General features: G+C 46.2%; 1 protein-coding gene across 2 annotated transcripts in view; it reads right to left on the minus strand.

The window, feature by feature from the left end:
* The window catches only part of CNKSR2 (connector enhancer of kinase suppressor of Ras 2), a 1783347-nt gene that overhangs the window by 1118644 nt on the left and 644536 nt on the right, over positions 1-20167 (minus strand). For both annotated transcript variants that reach the window (XM_086934554.1, XM_086934553.1), the window contains one exon: positions 18991-19078. In XM_086934554.1, the coding sequence (XP_086790680.1) occupies positions 18991-19078 (88 nt within the window). The remainder of the gene's footprint in view (positions 1-18990; positions 19079-20167) is intronic.

Genomic DNA, 20167 nt, shown 5'->3' on the forward strand with positions numbered 1-20167 from the left:
AGCTACGTAAGCATCGTCCTTCCCAGACGCCCGCCCACGTGGATCATCAATCCCGCGGCATAATTATCCTGTACCCGCTGTTCCAAAGCAACCGGAACAAAGGTACCAAGTGCACTCATTAAGATCGTGTGATTGTACACGCTACTTTGCCATCAAGGTAGTTATAAATTATTCAGGCATGTGATGATCCATTACCCGCTCAAAGGGATCAAAACGCCGTCGACCACCTATATAGTTACACACAGTTAACCATTTTGTTCTATCAGTGTGTTAACTATTTTGGATAGCTCATTTGTGTATTACCATTGACCAGAAGCATCCTGTTTCCTTGTTGCCAGAAAGACCTTTTGTTTATTTGTTTTGTTTGTTATGTTCTCTTGTACTGGATACAGGATTGTATCCCACTGTATTTTTTTGTTTTTAAACTCCTTTATATATTTCATTGATTAAATTCTGTGTCCGGCTGGACACTATTGAATATAGTACTTATTGTGGGCTATATTTTATTGGAATGCTCTATAAAGTTTTTTAAGGACCACTGTTGTTACACAAATTGCTACCCAAGGTCCTTATCTACCTATTGGGTTCCCTTGTTTCTTACTAAACCAGCAATGTTCTCAACAGCAGGGCAAGCTCATTTCAACTCTTCTTCTTTTCTAAACTATCACCAGCTTATTCTCAGAGAATAAAGGTAACACCTGTTAAAAATGTGCGGTGTCATTCAGATTGGAGTGAATCAGCTGCTGATGGAATTTCATTCTTTTCAATTCCACTAGTTCTAGACAACTTTGCTTCATTGATTGCTCTCTCTTATTGCTTTCCTCATTGTCCTTAATTCTTTATTTGATCCATCTTTAATGTCACAGACATGTCCAGTGGTTCCAGAATCTATCATCAATGCTCCTCCAGGAAGGTTTAAATGACTGAATTTGATTCTCATGTGTAGAATCAGATGTGGCACTGAAGCATGTGAAGCATTTACCAGTCGAAGAGGCTCTGGACTTTTTTCTAAATTCACTCCCACCAGGGCAACTATTTCTACTGATAGTGCCTGACATTTACCTTCGTAGCAGACTTTGATTTCTTTGAACAGTCTTTTACAAAATGCCCTGTTTCACCATATTTTAGGCATAGATTTCCCTCTCTGATCTTGCTCTATCAAACCACAGCACTCTTAAATGAAAATTTTATCTCTTCACACCTTAATGTTCTGTTAATCTATAGTCACTTTTTAGGAGTAAATCATTTTGCGCTGACTCCTCATTTGATCTATTGGGTATTTGAGTCATTGCATTGTATAATTTTTCTAATAGTATTTGATGTTAAAGGGAAGCACATTTCTATCAAGCCACTCAGTTTCAAATACTAGTTTAGAAAATTGAGCTAAATAGGCAATAAGAGCTCAATGCTCTGCTTTAAATCCACAAGCTTGTTATTGGAGTCGGGTACATTTCTTCAATCAAATATTTGCACAAATCCTGTTTTGAATAGATTGAAACTACACGACAGATGATCGTTTCATGAAATTAGTGACTTTGACTATGCTTCTCTATCAACTCTTATATGTGACAGCATAGAGGCAAATCATCACTTTGCAATAGGAATATGGAAGGAAAATATAAGAGGTTAGGGAACATTGAGTGAGGAACATTTGAGTATTTTGTGGCTCACCCATAAATCTCTCTCTGAAGTGGCTAGTGAGAATATAGGGACATTGCATCTACTATCTGTATAGTACATTGTAGCACTTGGGGAGTTTTAAAGGATGATGGTGGAGTCTCTGGGTGATTTGATCCATTTTTGGAGGGGAACAGTTTGGATCACCCACAAAGAGATGGTGTATAAATTCAGTTTGATATCTATCACTAGAGGATAAAGGGAGATTACATATCAAAATTGTGTGTTTCCTGCTGAGAGGAGTATTACGTTAACTCCTTTTTCTTAGTGTGCTCAACTATGCAATCAAGTGATGTTCTGTTCATGCAGGAGAGTGGAATGACCTGGGGAAGAACATTTAAACCTTGCCTAAAATTCGAACAGTGCTTTAGTGATATCTCAGTCTCATACATATGAAGCCATATCCCAAACAACTTTAGCTGTATTATACTGTGTTAAATATAGGTGGTGAAAGCATGAGAATTATTTTTGAACAAGACAAAAAATTCCTCAGGATGCCATTCTAGGGTTTTCAGTTAAAAACAAGATGCATATCCATTTTTCAGACAGAACAACTAGAAACAGAGAAGGAGACAACGAGAATTCAAACTGCTGTTTTTGGAAGGACCCTTCTCCACCTGATTGTGGATACTATGCAGACCTGACTCTGCTTCCAGCTTTAAATATGGATGCCTGGAAGCATTGGGATACTGAGGTTTACTTTCCTAGATTGTTGCCCCAAAAGGGATCTTTCCCTTTCAAGCCGATAGTGCTGTGCTGTTAAAGGAGACCTTGGTGTATTGTGATGATATATCTCTAAAGAATTCCCAGCTACCTTGTGTAAGCTTAGTAGATATGGACTAACCGGAGGGAGCATTTGAATTTGAGGCTATAGGGGGACATGAGAGAAGCCTATCTGACCTCGAGGAGGAGTCCTTGGGTACAAACTGCTTTTCCCACTGAAGTTCTTTTGTTCCATAAATGTTTCTAAGTACAGAAGTAAACACTTTCTGCGAGACCAGCCAGCAATTTATAGCTGTTGTGGGTTTTGAAACATAAAGTTGCTTAGTCCTATGAAGTGGGGTGCAAGATGGCATCTGAGAGAGGCTACCACCTACCTCTCTCCTCTCCTACTGGAAATCTCTCTGTATTATGGACTGGACCATGAGCTGGGGCTGCGGTCTGACCTGGTATCTCCACGGGCTCACTCGGGTAGAACTACGAGTCGGGCGCCGGACTCGCTCTTGTTGGAGAAGGACGAGCTCTTGCTATGGCCCCAACGCAGTTGCAGCTGATGACAGCAGCAAGGGCCGGGCACGTTTATGGCTTCCGCCCATCTTGGTTGCCTGGATACAGCAACGCCTCACAGGTCGGAACGAAGACGGCAGAGTTAGTTGCAGTGGCTGCCCGCAGAAAGGGGAAATCATGGACGGCGGTCCCTGTTACCACCTCCTCCCAACCACGACGTGAAAGTGCAGACACCAAATCGGAGGGCAAGAAAGGAGACCCTCGTACCAGAAAGGGGGACAAGGCAGAAAGTAAATAAATTGAGTCTCATGTAAAGATAATTTCCTGATGCTTGCAGGAACCCAGAGAGTTGGGGGGGTCGCAACCTTCCATATCGAGTATTTTTTTACCCCTAGGCATGGGGGAAAAGGAAAAGGCTGGCTGGAGAGACTATAAAGTCATGGTAATGGTGATGTTAATGGGAAAGTGAGCAACCTAGCGAGCAATACAACCCATATTAGAAAATCCTAGAACACAAGGGGAAGAACCTGAGAATCCCCTAGCTAAAAGTGTGACCGCCCTGGATGTCAAACTGTAAAAACACCATTTTGGAAGCACCTTCACATACATGTCTGGTGGGTAAAACTACAATTAATGATAATTGCTCCCCCAATTTGCATATCTATAAATTAAATGATGAGAGGGGTGTTAGAATACCGGATATGGGAAGTAAGAATAGACACTGCGTTTAGAGGGAGCGAACTCCCAAGGAAAACCATGGAGACAGGTAGCTTGTCCCTGGACTCTTTGGAAAAGTTCTTCTCTCAGACACCAGTCTATTTGTTAGTAGTGATGGCGATGGCAGGCAGAGGCTCTCCTTCAAGCAATAGTAGTTTACAGGAGAAGGGTGCCATCTCTTAGAATCCCAAACGCACAACCGGGAAAAAGGTCCTGAAGAAAAATCCATGGGAACAATAAGACTGTGGAGGAATTGGGTTGGGATTATTCAGCTACATAACTGCTACCCCCTGAAGATGCAAATGGAAAAGAGAAGCTATCTATTGGGAATTTGGGGGGAGCCGGAGCAATCAAACAAAGGAAAGTTGGCTGAAACTTCTCTATCTCTAATTGTGCAATCCCTGCAATCATTTCAGGATGATGTCAAGTCAAACAATCGACAAGCAAGGTTGGTCTGAAAAAAACTCCACGGATCTGTACGGAAGGTGGGAAAAATGTGTGCAGAAAGTAGTTTAGTCCTGATCAATTGTGTGGAAAACACTTCACATTTTTTTCACAAAGCTATTGGGCATCTTTATCTACACATTTCCCATGGATCAGTATCTGTTTTCTTTGTAATCCTATATCTGATTTTCTTCCTTTTGTTTTAGATCTTTTGGGCTTTTTTTCAATTTTTCTTCTTAACTAGGCATTGACTTTGTACTTTCTTTGGATTTAATTGAAATAAGATTGGGGGATTTATTACGCAAAGCCATTATAGTTGCTCTGCTCTTTAGAATTACCTTGATGCTTCAATTGCTACCGAGGGTGAGTTAAGAAATTCCTCTGAAGGATTTCTCCTTTCTTGGAAGTTGAGGAGCTCAGTCACAGCTCCCAGCAGAGTAATGCTTCTTTCCTCCACAGCCTATAAAGGATTCTTTTCATAAAAACTATTTCTGAAAATCCTGTACTTTTTGGAATTTTCAACAAAGTTTTAAGAAATGTCACTTCTTTAGTTCACTGTTCGCCACCCCAGTTCAGGACTGGCTATGCAAATCAGTCTTGACCAATTTATTAAATAAAACTTCTGACAATTTGCCATGGAGCTGTTTGTCTCCTTTCGAGACACTGACTCCCAGTCACAGACCTGGGTTGAATCCATCATCTTTCTTTAGCTCACTGTTCCCCACCCCAGTTCAGGACTGGCTATGGAAATTAGTCTTGATGACCCCTGTGCCTCATTGGAACAGTCCAGCCCGAACTGCCAAGCCATGGACTCCTGACCCGGCCCGTGGCACTTTTTTTCATACAAATTAAACACTGCCACAGCTACAGCAATGTAAATGAAACTTTGAGGACTTGGCAGCATAAACGGATTACAAAATGAGCTACATTCATCTGCTGACGGAGCGCTAATGCTGTATTTTGAAAGAACAAGCACTGACTCTGGCCATAAAGTTATTTCAAAGGGAAGGACAGAAGGCAGCGATCTGAAGAACGCAAACCTTAGCCTCAGTCTGAGCATCAGCTTCCTCACTACAAGTAAGTGCCAGCCTGATATGTATACATGTTAAAGTTAAGGTATTTTTTTTGCCATGTATGTTCGCAGAAACCTTCCCCACAGCACTTTGATACACACATAGGGAGGTAAATGGATGAAATTTGCCGTTTATTTGGGTGGCCAACGTTTTCCTGGGTTGTTGGCGCTGCAAATGTTTTGAAAAAAGTCCATTATGCGATCAATTGTGGGTCGAGTGCATTGCTGTTAGGTCGAGTAGAAAAGTCTACTCACTCGACCTGCAGGTCAAGTGAGATTTTTTAGATTTGTCGAGCCCTGCATAAATGTCTGCAACAATACCAAACAAACTGACGTTATTACATGTGACATGTCAACCCACAGAAATGCAACAACAATTCAAGGTTCTTAAAACCGTATCCTTAAATATATTTGATTGTTGGTTTAGAGACAAGCGGGTTCTCCAATGTACATTTTAAGGATAAACAATGACTAATAAACTAATTTCGTTTTTGGCTTATTCTGGGTGAATGTATATCATGAAGACATACTGTAAACTTGGCATGGATCCAGTCTAATTGGGAATTATATGATATGTATGATCACTTTAATGTACGTACACCCTAGATGAATCCTTATATGAACGTTGTTAGAAATGGGGGTCTCTAGTTTGCAGAGGTAGGTACCCATGTCCAAATAGGGACCCTTTCTTCTAGTCAGGGTAAGGGGATACACACTCTAGATAACCCCCGCTCACCCCCTCGGTAGCTTGACACGAGCAGACAGGCTTGTCCCAAAGGCAATGTGTAAAGTATTTGTATCAACACTCACAGTAATACAGTGATAACACCACAAATGAACACCACACCGGTTTAGAAAAAAAATAAAGTATCTTTATCTAAATTTAAGAAGACAAAAATGACACAAATCCAACATACAAGTATTAAGAAAAATGTTCAGAAGGTTTTAGCAACTGAGTCCATAGAAAACTATGGATGTGTGATTACTTGCAAATTAACTGTTGTTGCAACAAAATTCACCTAGCTTAACAGCCACAGCAATGAGAAGCGGCGAAAAACAAACAGATGCGTTGTTCCTGAGTCCTTCATGGATGCGATGCGACAGTTCCGCTGTACACAGGGGAGCGATGCTTCGGGTCCAGTCTGTAGGGGTAAGCGATGCGTCGATTCTGAGTTGAGTCTGATCTACAGGTGATGCGCCGGGGAAAACTTGGGGCACAGGGACGATGCGTGGAAATCCAGGATGCGCCAGTGAATGATGTGGCAAACAGCACTGCGTCAACCTTTTCAGCCGCAATCCCTGGCTGCGTCGATTGTTGCAGCGGCGACAAGCACTGTGTCAGTTTCAGCAGTGACAAGGCAGTGTGGTAAGATTCTTCTCGCACCACAGCGTTGCGTATGAAAACTGTCGCCAGAAGAGAGATGCGTCAACTTCCTTTTTTGTTGCATTGCTTTCCAGCTCCCAGCAGCAGAAACAACAACCTCCAGAGCCCCCACACAGTCACAGGCACTCCTGACAGGTCAGAACTCCCAGCAAGGGAGTTCCGGGGAGCTGGGGGTGAAGTCTTTGTATTCCTGAGACTTCAAAACAGGAGGCAAGCTTCACTCAAGCCCTTGGAGACTTTCCTCAAGTAGGGGACACAGCACACAGTCCTTCTCCTTTCTTTGGCAGGCCAACCCCAGACAAACAACAAGGGCAGTACTTCTCCTCAGTTTCTTCAGCTCTTCTCCTCAGCAAAGGTTCCTCTTGATTCCAGAAGTAGTCTAAAGTTCAGGGGCTTTAGGTCTAATACTTATACCCCAAAATGTCTTTGTTCTCTTTGTGCAAGGGTCTCTGAGCCAGTCCAAGCCAGTTCTGTCCTCTCTGGTGCAGCTACCCGGCAAGAGGTGGAGACAGTATTGTGTAAGGTAGACAAGCCATATTCAGGTGCAAGGGAAATCTTCTCCCACCACTCTAGATGCAGACCATGCCTATTCAGGTTTTAGTGAGTACTCCTCCCCCTACTCTGAATATAGCCCAGGTCTATTCAGCCCAGCCCTGAATAATTCAGGAAAGACAGGACGCACATCACCTCAGTGGCTGTCTGAGAGAATGCACCTCCCCAGCCCCTGTCACTCCAAAACCAGACAATCGGAGGCACACAGAATGGTTAAAAAAGAAAATGCCTACTTTCTAAAAGTAAATACAAGTGGGACACGTTCATGCCCCAGCCAAATGCACAGCTTTACGCCGCCCTTGCGGCATTCAAAACTTAACCCATTTGTTATCCAAATCTTCATTTTTTAAACATTACTTTTTCTCTACTTTTGTGTTCTTATTCCATTCTAAGTGTCCACGTGTGGAATTTTCTTGGCCTTTTTTCAAGTTTCTTATATTTATTCTGTGCCCATCCGGACCTCTTCAATAAATACGATAAATGCCAGGCTCTTCTCAGGCAATGTTTATTCCATTAAAAACCCAATGCATTTCGGGCGACGCAGCGCCCTTCTTCGGGGGTCACTAGAAAATGATCAAACATGTACCTATTAATGATCCATTCTCAAAATTACGTATTAGGTAAAAACAAATCAACCCACTTAATGCTGTGAAAATATAGCCTTACAACCGAGACCGTTTCTATGCTGTTAGCCCAAAGTGATCATTGGTCTTTCTCTTGGAACATTATCAAGCTTATACATGGTGCCCCCCTCCAATGCTATCATAACCTGTACACAATCAAAAGTATGCATGCGTGTCTTTTCCTTCCCTTAATCCTCTGTCACCCCCTCCCATCTCTGACCCTCGTTGTATGTCAACATTTAATTTACCGCTTCAATGTCAAACGGTTCAACCCTCTGACTCATTGTGCAGAAGAAATGTTTTCGTATATAAACACGAACCTGCTGGCACACCTTAATTCTCTATCATGCTCGTTTCTTAGGAAAGTGCCTCCTGTTACTACTTTTCATATTAAACACTCGTGGTTTCTACCTGCACTACGATTCCCCCTTATTTTAAATGCTCTTAATAGTCCAAAGGTCCTCTACGTTCACGTACCTGCCGAGTAGATCGAAAAACCTCACCCCATCTCCAACGGTTTTCGCGCTAAATTCAACCCCATCACCTGCATACTTATTCACCTATGGAACCTCCCTTCTCACCTCCTATTGGCCACGTATATTCTAACTCCCAATTGGCCCAAAAGTTTATGTGTCCCGCCTCCTCTTTGCTAAACCCCTCCAGTAAACTATATCTCCCACAGTGCATAATCACAGTAACCCTGTGTCATTATGTTCCATATTTTTTAACGAGTTACTCGTTGTGATTAAAACGTTCTACTTTTGAATCTGCTGGAATCATTATCTCTCGATACATGTTTTATTTCAAAATGCTTGTGATGAGCCCTGTTCTTATATCAGTCACGTGGGTTCATTCCTGTATTATTTTCTTTACTTCTTCATTCTTAATCCTTTGTGGTTAGCACTTTATAGAATACATTCTGCACTTTGGTTAATGATGTGAGGAACCACTATGGCCACAAATCCTCGTTTTTTTTATTTATATTGGCTTTAGGCGATAAGATGGCACTAGCACTTTATTGGCATTGCACTTGAATTGGGAATTTTCTCCATTGCTGCACTGCTCTAGGACAAATTTGCACTTTGCTTTGTGAATGAGTATATAATTAGATGCTCTAGCTTTAGTTCTTTGTTGTTTTGTTATTATGTATTGTGAGGCTGTCATTTCGATTTTTTTGTAGAAACTGGTTTTAATGAAAATGTTTTTAGTATACCATGTATTTCTCAAACCTAATGCTCTGCTCAATGAAGAAATTCTAAAAAAAAAAAAAAAAATTAAACAGAAAGCTTATGCACTTTAGCACTGATCAGCAGTGGTAAAGTGCCCAGAGTCCTAAAACCAACAACAACAGGTCAGGAAAAAATAGGAGGGAGAATCAAACCGTTTGGGGAAAACCCTGCCAAAAAGGCCAAGTCCAGCAAACATATTTGTTTATTTTTGCTTGTTGGAATGCATTTTTGAAATTTCTACAATTTTAAATAGGGTGTGAGCCATACTAAACTGAAAAGAATTACACGATTACTGATATACTAACATGTACAGCTCCATTTGGTGAATAAAGCATATTTAGGATTGCAAGCCCCTAAAACAGACTTAATTGGGCCAGGCAATAGTAACAAACAAGCATTGGCAAAGTCAATAGGTTTTGCCTCTGCGAAATCTATTGGTTGTGTAACTTATTTTTTTTTTGACATTTTACACAGCAGTTCTAGCTGCTGTGCAGCATATCTTAAAGTTAAAAAATGCAGTATGATGCAGTCAATGCATAGACGTTGCACAGCAGTGCTTACTGCTGTACAACATGGAACATCATAGTGCTTTTTTTTCTTTAAGATGTGCTGCATAGCAGCTAGCGATGCTGTGTAACATGTCTAAAAAACATTGAGTAAACAACAGATTTTTCAGATGTGACAGCATTTGGCTTCTCCAACCCTTATTTTTTTATATTTTTATGTAGAGAAAATTCCATCCAAAGGTATTGGAGTGCTTTAAGTGGGCACCAGATACATTACTCAAGGTTACATTCATTTATTTTTCTAGGCACTTGCAGATTAAGGGCCTGATTTACTTTTCGGATATCATGGGATTATATTTTGGCGAATGGGACATCTGTCACCGTTGTAACAGAGAAACCTGTCCCCCAAAATCTGAATCAGGCCCTAATTGATTTGCCCTGAATCACACAATGTTGAGCAGACACCGAGATTCGAACCCCATTCTTCAGTTCTGTGTAATCATACCTCACTGAAAATCCCAACGTAAGAGCGACATAGAGTGGGGAAAAACAATGGCGGGAGGGTGAAGGTTGAGAAGAGAGACTAGCAATAATAGAAGGGGATGTGCTAGTTGGTGTGGGGCAAGCAACAGGCAGTGTGGGAGCTAAAAATGGTCAAGCATGTACATGATAATGAACAGCAGGGGTCAGCAAGACACTGGAGGGTGAGGCAAACAACGACTATGAGAGGGGAGATGGACTGAAACACATGCACTTGTATGGTGTGCTTGGAAAAAAGTTTGAAAAAAGTACCTTTACAAATGTCTAGCCAGTGGAAGGACTTTGGCAGAGTTCTGGAAGCAGTAATTGGTCCATGTGGCACAGCATGGATCTATGCACAACAGAAAGTGAAACTGGGAGGTGCTTGTGTGGTACTAACCAATACGAGACAGTGAAACAAGACAGACGCTGCAGGCAACAAATGGTAAGCAATGGGTGGGCTGTAAGCCCCTTTAAAGACTTTTTTTATACTAGACATTTTTTTTTATTTACAAGAGATTTTGCAAGTACAGCGCGAGTGCTGTGCAGGCGAAGCCTAAAGAGCACATGCTAATTTCTGCATAGCAAATTTATAACCTCTTCGCTGCGGATGACGAGCTCATCAACCACGGTGGTCGTGTACTGATGACGAGCTGAGCTCGTCATGTAACACGGCTCTTTGAATTTTGCCGCACACACCGGGAAAAGCCGATGCGGATAAACAAAATACCTCTAACACCATTGATCACACTATTTCTTTTTGGCCTCGGAAGTCCTTCTTATTGACTTAAGGCATCAATTATTTTAATTATTTACTTCATACACTTTTTTAGGTCGAGCTAGAACAGCGCATGCGCTGTTGCTCGACTTATAGTAAAGGGACTTTTCAAAGTGCAACCCACTGGCCTAAAGCTTGCGTTCATGTGCGCGTGAACGCGCGCAGATGCCATCTGCCTTAAACAGCCTGCTCATTTTATGCTCCTCCCACGTCTTCACCGGCAAAAGCCTCTTCCAGCTACAGTAATGAGCCGCTGTGCGGGGCTCCAACTTGCCCCCCTTCCCCAAGCTTGAGTGCACGTGCAAGTGCACACGCGGCCATCTGCCTTTCCTGCCTTTACTTTGTCATGGGTAAATAAGCGCCTGTCTCTGGGCACCCTGTCATGTTTGGCGAGCAGGCCAAAGACCCCATGACCTTGCAATATCCTCTAACAATCACCACATTGTGATCCCTTCTTCCTCCCTTATTTTCGTCCACCTCTCCTCCCCTTCCTCTTGCTACACACCTCTTTCCTATTGATCCTTGTCTTCCCTTCAACCCCGTCTCACCCCGCGCTTCTCTACATCTGCCATTCTTTCCACTCCAGCATCAGATTTCCTTGTTTTTTATTTTATATAGAGAAGAGGTGTATTTACATTTAGTATGCAGACAATTTTTTTCATTTTATTTGCCTTTAATTGTAATCCATTGTAAACACAATAAGGAATTACTATTACTACTAATGCTCTGAGCAAAATTTCTTACAAGTGCAGCTTTAGCACACTAGAAGTCGACAAACAGCAAAGTTCTCAGCTTTGTCCAAGTCAGAACTGGTAATAGCTTTGGGCCCCTTGTCGCAGAGGCGGGCCACCGAAGGGGGCTCAGGAGTCGTCGCCATAACCCGGCAGCGAGCCCTCATTGCAGTTGGCGGGGGCAGGGGAAGGCGTAGGAGTCACCAATTTCGGCGCGAAAACGGGGTGGCCCGGCTAGAGGCAGGGGAAGCCTCCAAAGGTGTCGCAGCCGTCTCCCCCCTAGTATCCCAGCCAATGGTGGGATACTAGGGGGGCGGTGGCCATATTAGCGCAATTATTCAAGAATGTTGCAGGACCATGGCGCCCCTGTTATTAAAGGGGCTGGTGGTGCAGAACGCAGTGTCGGCGGGGGCACAGACACGCGCAGGGCAGGGGCCAGTGCGGGCGGATAGAGCTACAACCCGGCAGGCGGTGGAGGCCAAGGGGCACCTTGGTACCTGGTCAACCCCGGCGCAGTGCGACAGCACCGGATAGGGGAGCAAACCGCAGCGACTACTGAGGGAGAGGGAGGTCACCCACGGTAGCATGGGGGAACGCCCAGTTCCTGGGCAGACCTCCCACTGCAGGAGACATACCTGAGGCCTACGCAAGACATTCGCCAGGCCCTGTATCCATGACGACCAGGACCACCGGCCTGGCTAGCCTCATACCCTTAGCAGTAAAAGAGAAAATATGGCGGAAGGAGTTCATAGATATCTTCTCGCTACTGGAGATACAGTTCGAAGGGCTGGACGTGATGACATGCAACAAGAAGGAAGAGGATAGGAAGGAAAGGAGAAGGGAGTGCAAGGAACGGAAATTTGACAATTGGTTAGACGCGTTCCGGATAACGGCATGCATCATAGTTGAGAAATTCCCGCGCTGCGCAGCCGATCTATGGCTTTACGAGGCGAACATTTACAATGCGCAAAGACCGTTCCAGGGCGAGGCATGGCTGGAATACGATAAGGGCTTCAGGCTAAAAATGCAAACACACCCGGAAATGGAATGGAATGAAGAGGATGTGTCCGGTTTCATACATAAAATGATGGTAGCGAAAGAGGCTAGGTCATGGGGGGGTAGCGACCACCCCTTCCAGGGATCCTTTCAGGGATCCTTTCAAAGGGGGAAAGGAAGGCCTTTTCAAAAGCACAAACACTTTGGCGCAGGGAAAGGAACGTATGCCAGTGGGCCACCAGCAATATGCTGGAAATTTGAGGCCAACGAATGCACATATGGGGCAGCATGTAAATTCCAGCACACATGTTCAGCATGCGGGGGAGGGCACCCAGCGGCAAGCTGTAGGCGCAAAGATGACCCAAAGTGTGATAAAAGGGAGAAAAAGAAGCAGTGAGGCAGGCAGAGAGGCCAGCAAGGGGGGAGCGTGACAGAAGAAGAAACCGCTAGCATGGTCCCCCATCAACACGCAAAGATTACGCGCGCTAGCCAACAGATACCACAATAAGACCGACGAGGAAATATTGGTACACAGATTTGAGAGAGGTTTTCCCATCCCATTCAGGGGCCCTCTCCCACCCAGCTGCGAGAGGAATTTGAAGTCAGCGATGCAGCACCCTGGGTGGTGGCTAAAAAGATAGAGAAGGAGAGGCAGTTGGGCAGGATTGAGGGCCCCTTCCCGGCCTCAGAAAGCAGGGAGTTGGTCATTTCACCGCTGGGGGTGGTACCAAAAAAGGAGGTAGGGCAATTTAGACTGATCCACCACTTGTCATTCCCGGAGGGGCTGTCAGTTAACGATGGGATTGAGTCGGAGGTGTGCACCGTGAGCTACTCCACGATCGAAGATGCAATAGAGTTGATAAGGGCAACAGGCAGCGGGACGCTCATGGCAAAGGCAGACATTGAATCAGCATTTCGCCTACTCCCACTCCACCCCGACAGCTTCCACCTGTTAGGTTTCCAATGGGGGGACAATACTATCACAACAAGGCAATGCCAATGGGATGTTCAGTGTCATGCGCATACTTCGAGTCATTCAGCCCATTCATTGAGTGGGCGCTACATGACAGCCACACGGCGGGCGGGAAGCTACATTACCTAGACGATTTCTTGTTTACCGGCCCAGCGGAGTCCCCTGAGTGCAGAGACACCCTGGGGGCATTCATTAAGCTAGCAGGAGAGCTAGGGCTCCCCTTGTCCAAAGATAAGACGGAGGGACCAACAACTAGAATCATGTTTCTGGGGATTGAGCTGGACTCAGTCTCCGGGACATCAAGGCTCCCACCCGAGAAAGTAGAGGACTTTCGACAAGAGATAAAAACCTACGTGGGCACGAAAAAGCCACACCGAGTGAGATACATCAGCTCATTGGGAAGCTGAATTTCGCTACCAGGGTCATCCCAGCAGGCAGAGTGTTTGCTCGGCGATTGACACAGCTCACGTGCGGCCTCACCCACAAGCACCATCACGTCCGGCTGGGGGCGGAAGTGAAAAGGGACCTAGGGATGTGGGACACCTTTCTAGTAGACTTCAATGGGGTGCTAATCTGGAGGGAAGGCTGGCTGACCTGCAAACAGATCGAGCTCTACACCGATGCGTCAGGGAGCACAGGTTTTGGAGCAATCTTGAGGGACAAGTGGTGCGCAGGGCAGTGGCCTAGCAGCTGGCACAGGCAAGGCGTAACGGGCAATATAACTTTCTTGGAACTCTTCCCAATTGTAGTAGCTCTGGTAATTTGGAAGGAGGAGCTCCGGAACATGAAATTGACCTTATGGTCTGACAATAAGGGCATAGTGCAGGCAATTAACAGGGGGTCAGCCAGGTGCCCGGACAGACTGAGACTAATGCGACGTCTGGTTACCTTGCAGCTGGAAGGCAACATAGATCTGCGAGCAAGGCATGTGCCAGGGGTGGAGAACGAAATAGCAGACGCCCTATCCAGAGCCAAGATGAGCAAATTCAGGGAATTGGCGCCCAGGGCAAACGCAGACATGACCCTGTTCCCGCCGCACTGTGGAAACTGGAAACTGGCAGGGCAGACCTTTCAGAACTGATCGCACACGACTGACCCCCGGCGCAGCACAAAGTTACAATAAATATGGATCAACAGTGATGAGAGTAGGGGGCATACAATCCCTGGTGAACCCGAGAGACACTCGCAGGGCACCGGAGCAATTTATTGGATGGGCTTACGAGGACAAGAGGTCTGGGCCTTGGGCACAAGCTCACCTGGCAGCCATAGCGCACCAAGCGAAGTTCGAAACAGGGTACAACCCAATTGCTTCTCACTACATAAAGACAGCAATTAAAGGCTGGAGGAGGAAAGAGGGAAAGAAGGTGGAAACAAGGCGCCCAATAGATTTTGAAAAGCTGGGGGCACTGGTGAGTGTAGCATCAGACGACTATGAGCGACTGCTCTTCAGGGCAGCATTTACCACGGCCTTCTTTGGGGCATTCCGCATCAGCGAACTGGTGGCTCCTGCCAGGGAGGACCTGGCTGAGCGCTGCTTACAGGCTAGCGACGTAACTCCAAGGGCGAAGGGAGTGGAGTTGGTGCTGAGGCGGTCAAAGACAGACCAGACGGGAAAGGGGGCCACGGTAAGGTTACATTGCATCCAAGATCATAAACTCTGTGCAGTGTGCTGCCTGTTCGCTTTCATGGGAGTGCATCCAGCGGGAGTGGGTCCCCTATTCAAACATAAGGATGGGTCCCATCTGAGCAAGATCCAGTTCACAGCAGTAATGCGCCTCGCCCTCAGCATGGCAGACCTGCCACCAAGGGGCTTTGGGTCCCACTCATTCCGGATAGGGGCAGCCACAACCGCGGCACAACATGGGAAGTCCGAGACAGGAATACAGGCGGTAGGGAGATGGTGCTCGCGCGCATACAAGACTTATGTGAGACCCCAGCTGCTATGACTAGAATGCACGTGGGGTAAGGAAGAGAGTGACCGGTCACTTTCCATTTGCCTCGACAGGGAACAGACCCCACCTGGTATGGGTGGTGGGCCACTCATTCATCAGACGGATGGGCGCCTGGTGGACAAAAACCGGACGCACACTCGGGGACAGACCACGGCGCATGTGCATTCGCTGGTTCGGCCGGTTGGGCATGCGATGGGAGCAACTAGCGGCAGCCCTCAAAAGCCTATGGGAGGAGGAGGGGTGTCACCCAGATGTCCTGCTCATACACCAAAGGGGGAATGACTTGGCCGTTTGGGGCAGAGGGCCCTCCTCCTCAGGATACAGAATGACCTAATAGAAACCTCCAGGGCGTTCTGGGGCACGACAATAATCTGGCCCGAGCTGATCAGAAGGCAGGAATGTCGAGGGGCGGAGTCGTACAAAGGGGTGGAGAACTCACGGAAGAAGTTGAACCTCACAGTGAGCAAGTTCTGCAGGGCAAACGGCCTGGGATCAATCAGGCACGGGTTGATACACATGGGCCGCCCGGAATACTACGCCAGCGACGGGGTACACCTATCCGAGCAAGGTATTGAGATTTTCTCTGACAACCTGTGGGGTGCCAGGGTTTTGTCAGGCTGTCAGTAAATATGGAGGGCATAAGGAGGGAGCCTCAGGAAGACGGCAGCCTCCCTGATGGCGTGGCAAAGGGCTACACTGAGAACGGTTGGTACAGAGACACACCGGAGGGCGGTGCGCCAGAATAGGTCCACTCACCTTTAGATGCCGCACGGCTGGGTGAGGTGGCCTAAGGACAGGGACTCTGGGATGCCTCACGGCTGGGTGACATGGCTACGAAGGGAAGGGGTAGCAAGCAGAGACGGCGCTCGCAGCCCAGCCCCTGCCGAATGGCAGGGCACAAGAAAGCGGACAAGGTAGCGAGGCGGCCTAACTCTGGGACAACGGATATCCCCTTCCTTCCCGCGCAGAGGAAGCGCAAGAAAATCCAACCTACAAAAGAACCGCCCCAGAAGGGCCAAGAGACAATATCAGGGTAATGTATAATGACATAACATGCAAATGCCAGATAAACCTGTTTACTTGTAACTCTGATGAACTGCGGCCAACAAATGACCACCACAAAGACAAGAATTATAGTGGTTTCCTTGGCGGGAGGGGAAGTGCGGAAAGGAAAAGGTATGTGTATCACATGTGGGAGTGGGGCAGACTGTGGGGGTTATCACAGAGGCGAGCCACCGAAGGGGGCTCAAGAGCCGTCGCCATAACCCGACGGCGAGCCTCCATTGCAGTTGGTGGGGCCAGGGGCCTGCGTAGGAGAAGCCGATTTCGGCCCCAAAACGGGGTCGCCCGGCAAGAGGCAGGGGAAGCCTCCAAAGGTGTCGTGGCATCTCCCCCCCCAGCATCACCCCCCCATGTATCGCGGCCAGGGGGGGAGGTGACGTTTAAACCCCCCAATGAGGGGGAGGCACGAAGGGTGAGAGTGGCCTGGGGGAGGTATATAAGCGCTGCTCCCGCAGGTATGCTCCTATCGATGTGGAGCAGGGGAGAAGCACGGCCAGCAGAGAATCTTATCCCACCCACCCACACCTAAGGAACAGTAATGTTGCAGGGCTGAGACAGGGAGGACGCGTGGAGAAGGGCTACGCTGAGAACGGTTGGTACGGAGGCACACCTGAGGGTGGTGCGCCAGAATAGGTCCACTCACCTTCAGATGCCGCACGGCTGGGTGAGGAGGCCTAAGGACAGCGACTCTGGGATGCCTCACGGCTGGGGTAGCAAGCAGAGACGGCGCTCGCAGCCCAGCCCCCGCCGAATGGCAGGGCACAACAAAGCGGACAAGATAGCGAGGCGACCTAACTCTGGGACAACGGATATCCCCTTCCTTCCCGCGCAGAGGAAGCGCAAGAAAATCCAACCTACAAAAGAATCGCCCCAGAAGGGCCAAGAGACAATACCAGGGAAATGTATAACGACATAACATGCAAATGCCAGATATACCTGTTTCCTTGTAACCCTAATAAACTGCGGCCAACAAATGACCACCACAAAGACAAGAAGTGTAGTGGCTTTCTTGGTGGGAGGGGAAGTGCGGAAAGGAAAAGGTATGTGGATCACATGTGGGAGTGGGGCAGAGTGCGGGGGTTATCATTGTTGTCACGTTCAGCTTAATTATTGACATTTATGTTGTTATTACCTGACTTCAGAAAAAGATATTAGAAAAACACAAAATCTCCAAAAGATGTTACATATGCAATAGCATGAAAAGTCCCACGGACAACATGATCCTTAACCCCTTCACTGCGGCGGCTATACCGCCGCAGTGCTAAGGGGGCGGGGCGGCCGCGCGACGGCCGCATGCTGGTGACGGAACCGCTCCGTCACCAGCGTTGGTTGCGCTGTGCTTATGACGGAGCGGTTACGTCATGGCCCGCCCCGCTCAATGGAACGCTCAGCGCAGGCGCGGAATTCGCACCGCGCAGGCGCTCCGAGCGGGCCATGACGGAACCGCTCCGTCATCAGCACAGCGCCACCGCAGCTGATGACGGAGCGGTTCCGTCATCAGCAGGCAAGGGGTTAAAATGCACATTCCTGTCTTCGCAAGAGAGGACCATCGTTTAGAGATGAAAGGTGCGTGTTCCTGTTTTAAATCGGATTGTTTTGATTTTATTAACTCAAGCACTGCTTAGTGTTTTGGCGCTCTCTTCCCATTAGACATATTTGCTGACTCTACGTGCTGTTTAGCACCTCCTTGTGGTGGTGTTGTCAGGCGGTTGCCTACTGTTGCTTTAATGCAGTGCTAGCTCAGCTGTGTCTAAACGTGGACTGCCAATGACGTTCCCAGAAGGAAATGCTTTTGACGTGCTGCGTCGATTTGTGAAAAAAGTTTAAGAGTAGAGCAATCTCAGAAGGTAAAAACCAAACTTTTATGACTCATAAAGTTTCATGTCAGGCTGGGAGTAGCCAAGAATCGATGAGATCTAAAGAACACTTACTCCTTTAGCCGCTCTCTCTCCGTGTTTCGATGTGGCCGATAGCATAATATGTGTTAATACCAGAACCAAAAATTCCCCTGAAATACAAATGTCTAGTTTGTCTTGTTAAATATCTTGTATATATATTTGTGCCTAACTATTATAATAAAAATAAAAAAAATTGTGCCTAACTATTTTTGAGTGTGTTTAAAACAGCACATTTGTGTATATGTTTTATATATAAGTGTTTTTGTATAAAAATATTTCCATGTGTAGGAGATGTGTAAATATATCCAAAGAAGGAAATTCTCAAAAAAGTAAAAACAAGTGTATGTAGTAAATGATTAAAATGAATTCATGTCCTAAGTCAATAAAAAGCACTTCTGAGGCCAAAAAGAAATAGTGTGATCAATGGTGTTAGAGGTATTTTGTTAATAAATGTGTTAGTATACGATTCTGGCCTCTTAGCTCATGAATTGAGTCATCCCCTTGTTACATGTTCAATTTCTGCATAGCAATCACTGTGTTCTGATGACTAACAGCAGTAATACTTGACAGGTTAGAATCATTATATCTCAAAGAGCACGTTCACGTTAAAAAACAAGCCTTGCAATTAATGCAAAAGTACAGTCTCCTACCTGCTGTACAATCGTTGTCAGTTCCAGGCAAAGTTGAATGACACTATTTCTTGTAACTGAGTAATCTGCTACAGCTGCGAAAGGTGATCTACGGAAGGAGAGCAGAAATGTTAGTTGGGTAATATATGTGCACTTTTTCAAACAAAGCTATCCAAAATATAACAAACGCAAATAACAAACAGGGTCTGTATTTTAAATGTATCAGCTTGTGGAGGAGCATGTCATGCATTATGGGCTTTTTTCTCATTGTCAGCAAGATGGCGTCCGATGATAAGTGTTTTTTTTTAACCCTACAGGCTTCCGTGGGCTAAAAGTCAGGACAGCATGGCCAAGTCTGCTTCGGGCAATCATATCTGCCGGCCAACATTAATAATGACATTGCCCTTGTCTGGGGACAACGAAGAGCCCGGCTGTTGCAGCACACAGTAGCACTCGTGGTCATCGGTGGCTGTGCTGGCAATTACGGCAATGTTCGTTTAAAAAAGCAAATGGCTCGAGGGATAGGATTACTAGACGCCCTGCCATCTAGAGGGACAGAATATTCAGCACCGTAGGCTTTTTTTCTGTCCATTTCAGTGTTTCGCTTCGAACACATCCAGTAAATAAGCAATTCCAGTAGGCTTTGATCAGTCACTAGACTGAATGTACCATCACTTGGCAGGTGTCCTAGTAAATCACATTCGCCTCTAGTGTGCTTCGGGACATTCGAAGCTGAAAGCAGCCTCAATGCACTCTTCCCCTTAACGAAGGGCTGTCATGGAATCATGTCGCTGCGAATGAATTGCGCCAGCTCAGCTTAACAGTGTATCTAAATAATAATGTATGTGTATAAAAATGTATAGCACTGGGCACATTGCAGAAAGAAAGCGTAGCTGTAGACTGAGCGCTAATGAGGTAGCAATCGAAAAAACAGAGAAAACATTTACAGAGAACAATGTCTGTTTAGTGAAATAAAGAGACGAGAGACCTATACACACACGGACGGACGGATGAATGTACAGACAGATGAGCAAAGAGATAGTCAGTGACAAGGGGTCTAAAGAAAGCCCCTTAGAGCTCAGTATACAAGTACGACTAAACTCAAAAGACAGGCTAGGGGAGTGCAGCTGTAGAGGGAATGCAGATTTTTGGAACTTGGTAGCATGGGCTCTCACCGACTGGAAGAAGGGTTAGGATT

Source organism: Lissotriton vulgaris, chromosome 8, assembly GCF_964263255.1.
Source record: "Lissotriton vulgaris chromosome 8, aLisVul1.2, whole genome shotgun sequence".
NCBI classification, from domain to species: Eukaryota; Metazoa; Chordata; class Amphibia; order Caudata; family Salamandridae; genus Lissotriton; species Lissotriton vulgaris.